Source organism: Corapipo altera, unplaced genomic scaffold (assembly GCF_003945725.1).
Source record: "Corapipo altera isolate COAL_440 unplaced genomic scaffold, ASM394572v1 201, whole genome shotgun sequence".
Classification (NCBI taxonomy): domain Eukaryota; kingdom Metazoa; phylum Chordata; class Aves; order Passeriformes; family Pipridae; genus Corapipo; species Corapipo altera.
The window spans coordinates 3564000-3574650 of NW_020884940.1; the positions used below are offsets into that span (position 1 = coordinate 3564000).

Sequence of the window (10651 nt, forward strand, 5' to 3'; positions counted from 1 at the left end):
CAGAGGTCCTGCCCCACAAAAAAGGGGGAACACAGAGGTCCTGCCCCCTCCAAAATGGGGGAACCGAGGGGTCCTGGCCCCCTCACCCCCACCCAAAGGGGAGCTCAGGCACCTTCCTCCAGTCCCCAGAGAGGCCCAGCCGTCCTGGCCCCCAGAAAGGGGGAGCCCTCCAACAGAGGCCCAGGTGTCTTGCCCCCCATAAAACAGGAAGCCCAAGAGTCGTGCTCCCTGTAATAAAGGCCCAGGGATCGTGTCCCCCCTCCCCAAAGGACAACCCAGGCCTCCTGCCTCCCAACCGCCACAGAAACACAGGCGTCCCGTCCCTCCCCCATATGGCAAACCCAGGCATCCTGTCCCGCCCCAAAACAGCCCCCTCACAAAAGGGACAACCCGGCCGTCCTGCCCCTCTTCAAAAGAGGAACCCAGGGGTCCTGCCCCCTCCTCAAACACAGGCCCAGCCCTCCTGCCTCCGCCCCCAAAAAGGCCCCCCAGCCGTCCTGCCCAAGAGTCCCGTTCCGCCAGGAAAGGCCCGGGTACGGTGAGGAACCCAGGCCTCCTGCCTCCCATTGCCATGGAAACACGGGCGTCCTATCCCCCTGCCCAGAGGGGATCCAGGGGGCCCGTCCCCCCCCCCAGCGGGGGAGCCCACCCGTCCTGCCCCCTCCCCGAACGCAGGCCCAGCCGCTCTGCCACCCCCCAGAAGGACCCCAGGCCTCACGCCCCCCTCAAAACGGGCGAGCCCACCCGTCGTACCCCCCCACACACCATCACCCAGCGGCCCGTGCCCCCCTCACACCCCTCGCGGCCGGGCCGGGCGCCCGCGCTCACCCGTTCTTGAGGTCCACCTCGAGGATCTTGCCGTAGCCCTTGAAGAAGCGCTCCACGTCCCGCTCCCGTGCCTGGTAGCTGAGGCGGCCGATGTAGACCCGCGGCATCGCGGGCGCGGGGCCGGGGCTGGGCCCGGGCGGCGTGAGGGGCCCGGGGCCGGGCGGCCGCCTGACGTCACCGCCGCGCGCGCCCCGCCCCGCCCCCGCGCGCTGCTTAAAGCGGCCACGCCGCGCGGTGGGGCCCACCCTGCACACGGCACCGCGGAGTCGGAGAGATACGGGAACAGGGACACGGGGACAGACATAGGGACAGAGAGACAGACACAGAGACATGGGGACAGACACAGGGACACGGGGACAGAGACACAGGGACAGGGACACGGGGACGGAGAGACAGAGACACAGGGACACGGGGACAGGGACACAGGGACAGACACAGGGAGAGACACAGACACACAGGGACAGAGAGACAGACACAGGGACACGGGGACAGACACAGGGACAGAGAGACAGAGACACAGGGACAGACAGAGACACAGGGACAGAGAGACAGAGACACAGAGACACAGACACAGAGAGACAGAGACACAGGGACAGAGACAGGGACACAGGGACAGACACAGCGACACAGGGACACAGGGACAGAGAGACACAGAAGTACAGTCACAGAACCACACAGAGTCACAGAATCACAGAATCACGGGAACAACCAGGTTGGAAAAGACCTCCAAGATCATCCGCTCCAACCTGTGACCCAACACCACCTCGTCACCCATCCCCACACTCAGGGTGCTCAGGGGTCCCCCCATGGTGTCCCCCACCTGTGGCCAGACTTGGCTGTTCCTCACTCCCTCTCATGAGCAACAACATCCCTCTTGCTGATCCCTAAATGTCATTTCTGGGGACTTATTTTTATCATTTGGGTTGACACATCAGATGCCGAAATCACACTGGATCCCAGCAGAGTCTCTGGGAACATTCCAGCATTAGCAGCCACCCCCCTAAAGTAACCCCACAATCACCCCCAAAAACATTAATGCTGTGTAGGTGCAACACCAGCAGCTGGATTTCCAACCACGATCCCGCCCATTTGACAAGCAGAATTAAATCTAATTATTGATTCCTTCGTGCCCTGGTGTGGGAGGGAGCGGTGGGAACATTTTGTGAGAGAGTTCTCTAAAGCTCATAGGGTTTTATCACAGAGTCCAATAAACAAGGGGGATAAAAACCTTGCATTAATTTTTCTGGTTTATGTCATGTTTAATGGACCTCATAACAATTTCAAAGTCCTTTTTGTGCTTTATTTTCCCCATTTTATTCATTGATCAGGAAGTGCTGGGACATGGGATGTGCCTCTGCCTCCAGTACTGGTGGGGAGAATGGAAATGCAAAATATTGGGGGGTTTATTGGGAATATTGGGGGGTTTATTGGGAATGGAGGAGCAGAGGGGAGGTGCTGGCACGGAGTTTATCACAGGGAACACCTGGTGGGCTGCTCTGTCTGCTCTGCTCTAAGGGAGGTCTTGGGTGTGAGGGGTTACAGGGAGGATAAAATGTTTTTGATATGTCCATTTAGGTCCAACACAGCTGTGGGGTTTAACTTCAGAGTGGTTTGCTCCTCCCAATGCACACACAGTTGTACAGGAGTCCCCTCCAACTTTGATCAACATCCCTGCCCCCAGGACCCAAAAAATTCCCCAAAATGAAGGTACAACTTCCTGGGTCTTCCCTCACCTCTCCCTGTACATGGGAATGACAGTGCCCAGCTCCCAGTCAGGAGGGACCTCCCCACACCCCCAGGACTTTGGCAGATGATGGAGGGGGTGGCCCTGCCATAACCCCCCTCATCCAGGACTCTGGGATGAATCCCATCAGGCCCCACAGGCTCAGAACCTTCAGCTGACACAAGCGGTCCCTCACAATTTCACGTCCACAAACAATTCCACAGTCGTGGTCCTCTGACTCGGAGGAGCAGGTTGGGAACTCGACACAAGGTGGGGGGACCCCAGTGAGGTCCCTGGGCTGGGCTCTGAAGGTTCTGTGGCAAAGAAAATCCAAAGAACCCAACCAAGGGAGGGGTGGGGGTTATTTCCATTGCAAGATGTGTTTGGGTTCGTCCTACAGAGCAGCACAGAGAGCCTGCTGAGAGCTGAGAGCATCGTCTGGATATGGGGACAAACCACAGCAGAAGGAGCAGAGCAGGGATTATTCCATAGGAATTCCACACAGGCATTTCTGCACAGGGGAGAAGGTGCCCAAGTGAAAAACTTCATGTCTGGGACACTTGGGTGTCCAACACTGTCACCTTCCCACCCCTCCCTGGGCACTGCTCCTTGGGGCACAGGGACACAGCACTGCCCTAGCAGGACATTCCACATGAAAACACAGCTGGAATCATCTCTGGGCTCCAACCAGCTCCCTGGGAAATCAGGTCTTTGGGGCTACTTCTGTGTCTCCCACCTCCTGCTGCCAGGAGAGGGGCACTGCACTGTGATGTCACCATGATGGAACACAGGCTGGAGAACTTCCCAGGCAGCTGGGACTACAGAACTTCATCAGGCTGGTTGGAGGCAGCCAAGCTGAGGAAAAAGAAGTTAAAATGGAGATGTCTTCACCAGAGACATCCTGTGCTCCCAGCCCAGAGGAGCCAGCCTGGTGGGTGGCTCAAGCTTCTCATCCAGGAGATGACACGGGACTGTCCTGGGATGCTGCCGCCGGACCTCCCACAGACAAAATCGCCCTTCGGGATTGGCAAGATGAACCCCGGGACCCCAAGGTGAAATTTTGTTCCTTGAAGATCTCTGTCAACACCAAACCTTCGGATGACTCCTTCCTGGAGATGCTCTGGGAGATCCTCAGCAGCCAGAGCTTCGAGTCCATCTGGTGGGGCAACGACGGGAACTGCATCGTGATCGGAGAGAAGCTCTTCAGGAAGGAAGTGCTGGGGAGGAGGGGGCCAAGGAAGATCTTTGAGGCAGAGTCCATGAGAGGCTTCCTTCTCCAACTCATGTTCCATGGATTCCGCAGGATGGAAGGGGACTCTCCCCTGCTGACCTCCATGGAGGAGCTGAGAGCAGTAGCAGCAGCTGGGGCTGAGCTGGGCAAGGTAGGTCAGCTCCTCCCCACACAAAGATCCCTCAGGACATTTTGGGGGAGGTTCATGTTCAGATAAAATCAGCCTTGACAAGGCCAGAGGTGGGGATGGGAGCAAACAGTTTTGTCTCCACATCAGTGTTATTCCCAACATGTCCATTCCACGCTGCGGCGCCTGAAAATTTGTGGGGTTTGGGTTTCTCCAGGGGTTTTTTGGCCTTTGAAGACCCTACACTTCTGTGCTGCCAAATGCCCAAAACTCATGGGTCGTTGTGACCTAACAAAACTCTGTCCCAACACTTTACTCAGATGAAACCTGATGTTTAAAATGCCCCAGGGAATCCTTTAAACACCCTTTTGTCCTTGGGATCTCCCTCGGATCTCTTCCTCCTCCTTGCAGTGATGGCAACCAACTCCTCTCCTTTGCCTTTTGCAGCTCCTGTTCTACTCCAACCCCCATTTCACAAGGGATGACCCCTCCTGCCATCGGAGGGGCGTGGAGAGTGCTGGGGAAAGCCTGACCCCCCCAGCCGTGTCCCCGCCGGCCACTGGGAAGAAGGCAGAGCTCCCATGGAAAAGATGGTGGGATGTTCAGCTGGCAGCAGGGGCGGAGGAGGAAGAGGATGATGACACCCAGACATCCACGAGCACCAGCCCTGAGCCAGGGGCAGACACCCCCACCCAGCTGGGCAGTGCCAGACCCTCCCCACCAAAACGGCCCCGCAGGCGCAGCCCCGCCGGCATCCAGGAGGCAGCTCCTGCTCCATCCACGGCTTCACTGCCCTGGCTCACCCCTCCTGCCCCAAACAGGCCCCTGGTAGCGCCCACACTCCCGTCTGGGCAGCCAAATCCAGGTGCCACGCGGGTGCCTGGGGCTGGGCTGGCTCCGCTCTGTGCTCCAGGGTTTGGGATGGACAGTGTGGGGTCACCACCCGGCCACGCTCCAGCCCACAGCCACTGCCCCACCTGCTCCTGTGGGGGGAACAGTGGGGCCAGACCTCCCCAGGGGCAGGACTGGGAAGGGCAGAGGCCATAGGGAGCTGTGGGGCCATAGGGGTAGAAATGCAGCAGGACAGGAGGAAGCAGGAACACATTGTTGGTTGTTTTCAGTAATAAATTGTTTCATTTCGCCGTGTCCATCCTCTGCAGCGTCACAGTCACTGTCCCACACCCGGGCAGGGGGGCCTTCAGGGATGCCAAGGGTCTGGCTCCAGCTGGGCCAAAGGCTCCAGCACTCACAGTGCCCTTGACAAAATCCAGCAGATCCCAGGGCTCCTCCAGGAGCTGCAGCAGCACCAGGGTCACTCCAACCACAGCAACACCTCAGTGCTTTGGGGAGTCTGTGCCCCTTCCCCAGCTTGGGGGCAGGAGGGCTGCAAGGAGGCAACTTGGGCTTTTCCTGCCCATCTCACATCCCACCTGGGATAACTACAGCAGTGCAGGAGGCAGCAGCGCAGCTCCCTCAGCTCCAAAAATATACATAAGGGGGAACTGCTGCTCTTTTGACACCCTGAGCTGATTGAGCCGCTGTTTGGGCTCCCAAACTCACCCCAGCTACGGTGAGATGCAGCCTCCCTCCAGCAGCACTCCCACACAAAGCTTTGAGAGCTTTCAGTGGCCACCCACAAGTTAAAAAGCAAAGGAAAAAAGAAAATCCATGGGTCTGGAGGTTTTTCCCCCTCCAAGTCTGTGGACAAGAAGTGGGGCTGTGCTGGAGCACGACAGGGCTCCAGGAGCTTCAGGTCAGAGGAGGAGGATCTGCTTGGAGGACACAAAGGGCTTCATGGAGGCCTCCAGGGCTGCCCTGTAGTCCTGGAGCGGGACCTCGGTGCTGGCGGGCGCGGTGAGCTGTCCCCTCTGGATCAGCTGGCACAGGGTGTCCATCATCCCAGCCACGCTCTCCTGGTCTGCACGGGAAGGGAAGGAGGGAGCTGTCACTGTGCTGTGCCAGCACCATCCTGGGAAACACCCACTCAAAGCCATACAGGGGCCTGGGTGTGATGTGCCCCCAGCTCGGGCACGTGGGATGAGGGAAGAGGCCCTGGGGCGGTGACAGGGCACAGTCCCTGCCCAAGCTGGGTGTTTCAGTGCCCTGGGGATGAGCAGCACTTGTGACACGAGTGAGAGTGAGGAACACGGTGCCAGTGGGGAGGTTTGGGAGCCGCTCCCGTGCCCACCCTCAGCTCCCCACCCCGGCTCACCCTGCGCGTGGTCCTTCCGCCACTGGGTCATCCAGAACCCGCGGAGCCGCACGTCCCGGAAGATGAAGGCACTCTGTGGAGAGGGAATGTGCACCCAGTGACACCCCTGGGTCCCCTCACACACCCAGGGACACCCCTGGGTCCCCTCACACACCCAGGGACAGCCCTGGGTCCCCACACACACCCAGTGAGTCCCACCTGCCCCCTGTGCACCCTGAGTCCTCTCACACATGCAGTGACACCCGTGTGTCCCCCACACACCCAGTGACACCCCTGTGTCGCCTCCCATCCTGACAGCAGTGGGAGGTGGCAGTGAGGCCCCTCACCCCCTCGTTAGTGCTGCCATTTGTGACTCAGGGCACAGTGGGATGTGGAGATGGGACTCCAGTGTGGAGTCAGGGTGGGTTTGATCCTTGGCATCCGTGGGGCCGTTTCTCCATTGGGATTTCACAGCAGCCCAAACACACCCTGAATAAAGCCATGAGACCAGCAGTGGGATTCAAGGCAGTCTGGCCCTCCAGGAGCCCATCAGTTAAATAAAAAGAAGGCTGGAGGCTCTCAGTCTCAATCAGGGTGAGCTGAGCTCCCACAGTGTCGAGCGGGAGCCGAGGGGACATCGCAGTGGATGTGCCCCCAGGGAAATGAAGAGCATCTCCAGTACTCACCACAGGCACCATCACAGGCTGCTTTGCCATCCCCCCATAGGTGACCATGGTCCCTCTGGGCCTGCAGCAGGAACAGACTGTGTTATGTGGCCCCTAAAGTGCAGCTCTGCCGTTCCCACCTCCCCCTCTGCTGTCCCCAACCCCACTGCTGCACCCCAGGGCTGTCCTCGCACCAAGGGCTCCCCCAGTTACCCCTCAGACCCCGCTTTCCAGGCTCTCCTCTTGCTTCCATGCACCAATAGCTGAATTTGAAGCTCAGTGCACCAGTTGCACCCAGCCAGAACCCACCCACCCACCCATAACTGGACCTCAGCTGCTCCCAGCTACCGGCAGCGTGAGACACACAGAGATGACGGGTTAACTTTACATCACTGTTGTCATGCAAAAACACTTTTCCACTCATCTTCCCTCTATCAAAGTTCTACAGACTCTGGAGCAGGACCCTCTGGTGCAGGTTTCTGTCCTCAAGCCAAACTTACTGCAGGTGCCGCAGCATCTCCGTGGTGCTTTTGCCTCCGACGCAGTTCAGGGCGAGCCGGGGCTTGGGGGTGCTCTGCAAGAGTTTAGGAAAAGAGATCCCAAATTTTAGGGCTCCTTTTTTAGGGTGGGACCATGGTTCTTGAGGGAGCAACTGCCCTAACCTCAACAGTTACTTAGGGGCAGTTGAGAGTTGTGGAGTTAAAATCTATCACAGAATCAAGGAATGGTTTGGGTCTGAAGGGACTCTAAAGCCTCTCCAGTTCAATCCCCCTGCCATGGGCAGGGACACCTTCCACTTGGTTGCTCCAAGCCCTGTCCAATCAGACCTAAAATCTATGATCCTGCCCTTGTGGAAGCACCAAAATTCCTCAACTTCTGGGGCTAAATCCTGATCTAGAGGGAAATTTGTCCTTCCCACCATCCCTGCAGCTTTCCCTGCAGTGCTGAACGCAGTGATGGCCCTGGACCATCTCTCTCCATTGGGATCAGCATTGAGGTACCTTAAATATCTCTTTCATCTCTGGCTTTCTCAGCATCTCCTCTGTGACAACGTGGTCTGCACCCAGGGCCATCAGCCTCTCCACCAGCTGTGGGAGATCAGGTCTGGGGGAGGGAAAAAGGAAGGGAAAAAAAGAGGACCTGATGAACCAGGAGGCAGAGTGTCACCTTCTCCTTCCTCCTGCTCATTCCTCTGTCACTTGGGGACAACAGGGTAGAGGCTGGAGGACACCTTGGAGGAGCAAATAGGAGATGGGCAGGATGGGTGGGATGGGTGGAAGGGGCAGGATGACCAGCTCCAGCTCCGAAAACCTCCAGCCGAGGGTCAACTTTCTCCGCTCATCTTCCCTCTCCAAAAGTTCAAAGGACTCTGGAGCAGGACCCTCCAGTGCCGGTTTCTGTCCCCAAGCCTGTGCCCAAACCAGCACCCAGCCCAACTTTTCCTGCCCAGGGGACCCACCTGTCCCTCACCACGTTGATGGTCTTGATGCCGGAGGCTCTGGCGATCTGGATGACGGCCTGGCCCACCCCGCTGTTGGCAGCGTTCTGGATGATGGAGTCACCTGGATGGGAACAAATCCCAATTTTCATCGCAGAAGAGGCTGGAAAATCCCCCTCAGAATTCCTTCTGCTTGGCAGAAGGCTTACCAGGTGCCAGGGTCTCAAAGTCAGTCAACATCCGTAGCGCTGTGCAGGGGTTGACACTCAGGGTGGCCGCGCAGAGCACGGGGATGTCACTGGGCACCTTCAGCAGCTTCTCCTCAGGGAACACCCCTCGTGTCCTCCACGTCCCTGGGTTCCAGCAGCAGAGCCACAGGAAGGTGGGAGAGGAAAGGAAAGGGAGAAGGAAAGGTCATGAGACCTTGATTCACACCGTTGGCTTAATGCCAGTCACGGCAGCATCGCCACGCCGGGCACCTGCTAAACCCTGGAGAGGGAATTAGGGAATAATTTCCCACAGGGGTACAGCCAAAACAGTGGATGAATCCCCAGATTTATCACCCAGCAAAGCCTATTCATTTCCCAGGGGGATAATGGGACTGGGGCTCCCCAGGCACAAGGAGTGTGCAGAGATAATGGAAACACTCTCCATCCTATGGATGAGCCCATATATTCAAAGCCAATTTAGGCAGCTCTACTCCCCCTACACTTAAATCCAATTTAACCCTCTATCATCTATTTACAGGGTTTTTTATGTTTGAAAATATCCCATTTGGCTCTTAACTCGATCTCTTTCCTTCTCCCATTAAGCAAAAAAAGCCTTTTGAGAAGAAATAGGCAAAGAACAAGCTGTTACACTAAGCCAGAAACAACACATTTCAGGCCATTGGCATTTTGGAGGAGCATGGGAGGCATTTGTTGGGAAATGAATTCCCACACTTTCCCAGCAGAGCACTATCAAGGAGCAAACTGCAGTGAGGTGTCCCCATGACCTTGCCCAGGTGAGATGTTTTATCCCAGGCCTTTGGGGAAGCTCTCAGTGGATGGGACAAAAAGTGGCTGTTTCCAGAAAAACACAGATTGCTGCAATGCTTTATAATGGCACAGAAGCCTCATAGAGGGTCTATGCTATAGAAAAGAAGATTATTTCTAAATTTAAATTTAGTATAAGCAATGGCATTGCCACTGCTCCTATTCCAGGTGCTCCAGGTTTTTACATTGTAAGGGGCTCCTGTGAATAGCAGCCCCTTCCCTGGAGCTGCCCTGGAGGATGAGCAGCATCACTTGCTGGGGCTGTGCAGCAGGAACTGAGCTTGTTTTATAAAAAAAACCCAAACATTAAAATAAAATAGGTGGTGAAAATATAATTTAAATCAAGATATAAACAGGAAAGAGACAACTCTAGCAGTTATCTGGCTGTCTGAAACAATCCAGCTCAATATAACTATGATTTAGCTCATATGGCACTAAATGGGTTCCAACTGCTGCTCCCCTCACCCAAGAGTCCCTAAAAGGGCTTTTTTTTCCCCTTTTTGAGTCCCACCCCATTAGACGTAATGGCTGTAAGTGGAGGGACACGGGGCTCTACTCACCCCCAGCAAAGACAGTGCTTTGGAGAGCTGTGATTTTGCTGCAGGACCCCCAAAATCCCCCCACCAGCTCCCCAAGCACCACGACCGTGGCTTTGCTCTCTGGGAAAGCTTGAGCAGCTCCCAGCAGGCTCCAGCATCCCAAAAATCCTTGGAGAAGATGCTTTGCAGGTGAGGGATGAGTGAGGGGTCGGGGGCACACTCACCAAGGCCGGTGTCCGCCGGGATGACCCAGTCCCCGGGTTTCAGAGCCGACACCCGACTCCCGACCTCCAGCACCTCCCCGACACCTTCGTTCCCTCCCACGGCCGGCAGAGGGGACAGGATGGCGTAGGTCCCTGTTGGGAAGCCAGAGGTGAGCTGGAGACCCCATCACACTCGATATTCCCACGCCATGAGCCACCTCCAAAACCTCTGAGACATCAGAACTGCACTTTGGCACCCCAAACGTTCCCATGCCAGGGGCCATTTCCAAACCCTCCAAGACATCCAATGTTTGGCACCCCAAACGTTCCCATGCCAGGGGCCATTTCCAAACCCTCCAAGATATTGGGAGTTGGACTTTGATATCCCAACATTCCCATTCCAGGGGCCATTTCCAAACCCTCCAAGACATCCGATGTTTGACACCCCAAACATTCCCATTCCAGGGGCCATTTCCAAACCCTCCAAGACATCGGAGTTGGACTTTGATATCCCAACATCCCCATCCCAGGGACCATTTCCAAACCCTCCAAGACAGGAGCTGGACTTGGATACCCGAGACACTCCCATGCCAGGAGCCATTTCCAAACCCTCCAAGACATCCACTGTTTGACACCCCAAACAATCCCACTCCAGGGGCCATTTCCAAACCC

At 56.7% G+C, this 10651-nt stretch overlaps 3 protein-coding genes across 3 annotated transcripts in view; 1 reads left to right on the forward strand and 2 right to left on the reverse strand.

The window, feature by feature from the left end:
- SRSF4 (serine and arginine rich splicing factor 4) overlaps nt 1-1001 on the reverse strand; it is a 10442-nt gene extending 9441 nt beyond the window's left edge. The window contains exon 1 of the mRNA XM_027661118.1: nt 829-1001. Within this exon, the coding sequence (XP_027516919.1) occupies nt 829-935 (107 nt within the window). The 5' untranslated portion in view covers nt 936-1001. The remainder of the gene's footprint in view (nt 1-828) is intronic.
- A 2228-nt stretch (nt 1002-3229) lies between these two features.
- On the forward strand, nt 3230-5059 carry LOC113955529 (heat shock transcription factor, X-linked-like). Its single transcript, XM_027661120.1, has 2 exons — nt 3230-3933; nt 4357-5059. Exons 1-2 carry the CDS (start codon nt 3427-3429, stop codon nt 4954-4956), a joined length of 1107 nt encoding a protein of 368 aa, XP_027516921.1. The 5' UTR covers nt 3230-3426; the 3' UTR covers nt 4957-5059.
- The window catches only part of MECR (mitochondrial trans-2-enoyl-CoA reductase), a 7848-nt gene continuing 2197 nt past the window's right edge, over nt 5001-10651 (reverse strand). The window contains exons 3-10 of the mRNA XM_027661119.1: nt 10001-10132; nt 8413-8556; nt 8225-8327; nt 7767-7869; nt 7266-7339; nt 6787-6847; nt 6122-6194; nt 5001-5827 (exon numbers count right to left, since the gene is read on the reverse strand). Coding sequence (XP_027516920.1) covers nt 5664-5827; nt 6122-6194; nt 6787-6847; nt 7266-7339; nt 7767-7869; nt 8225-8327; nt 8413-8556; nt 10001-10132 — 854 coding nt within the window. The 3' untranslated portion in view covers nt 5001-5663. The remainder of the gene's footprint in view (nt 5828-6121; nt 6195-6786; nt 6848-7265; nt 7340-7766; nt 7870-8224; nt 8328-8412; nt 8557-10000; nt 10133-10651) is intronic.

What these genes read in the sequence shown, in the direction of transcription:
- LOC113955529 (XM_027661120.1), top strand. Translation starts at nt 3,427, where the DNA reads ATGGAGATGTCTTCACCAGAGACATCCTGTGCTCCCAGCCCAGAGGAG. An exon ending in CTGGGGCTGAGCTGGGCAAG is followed by an intron (nt 3,934 to 4,356) that starts GTAGGTCAGCTC and finishes TGCCTTTTGCAG; the next exon opens with CTCCTGTTCTACTCCAACCC.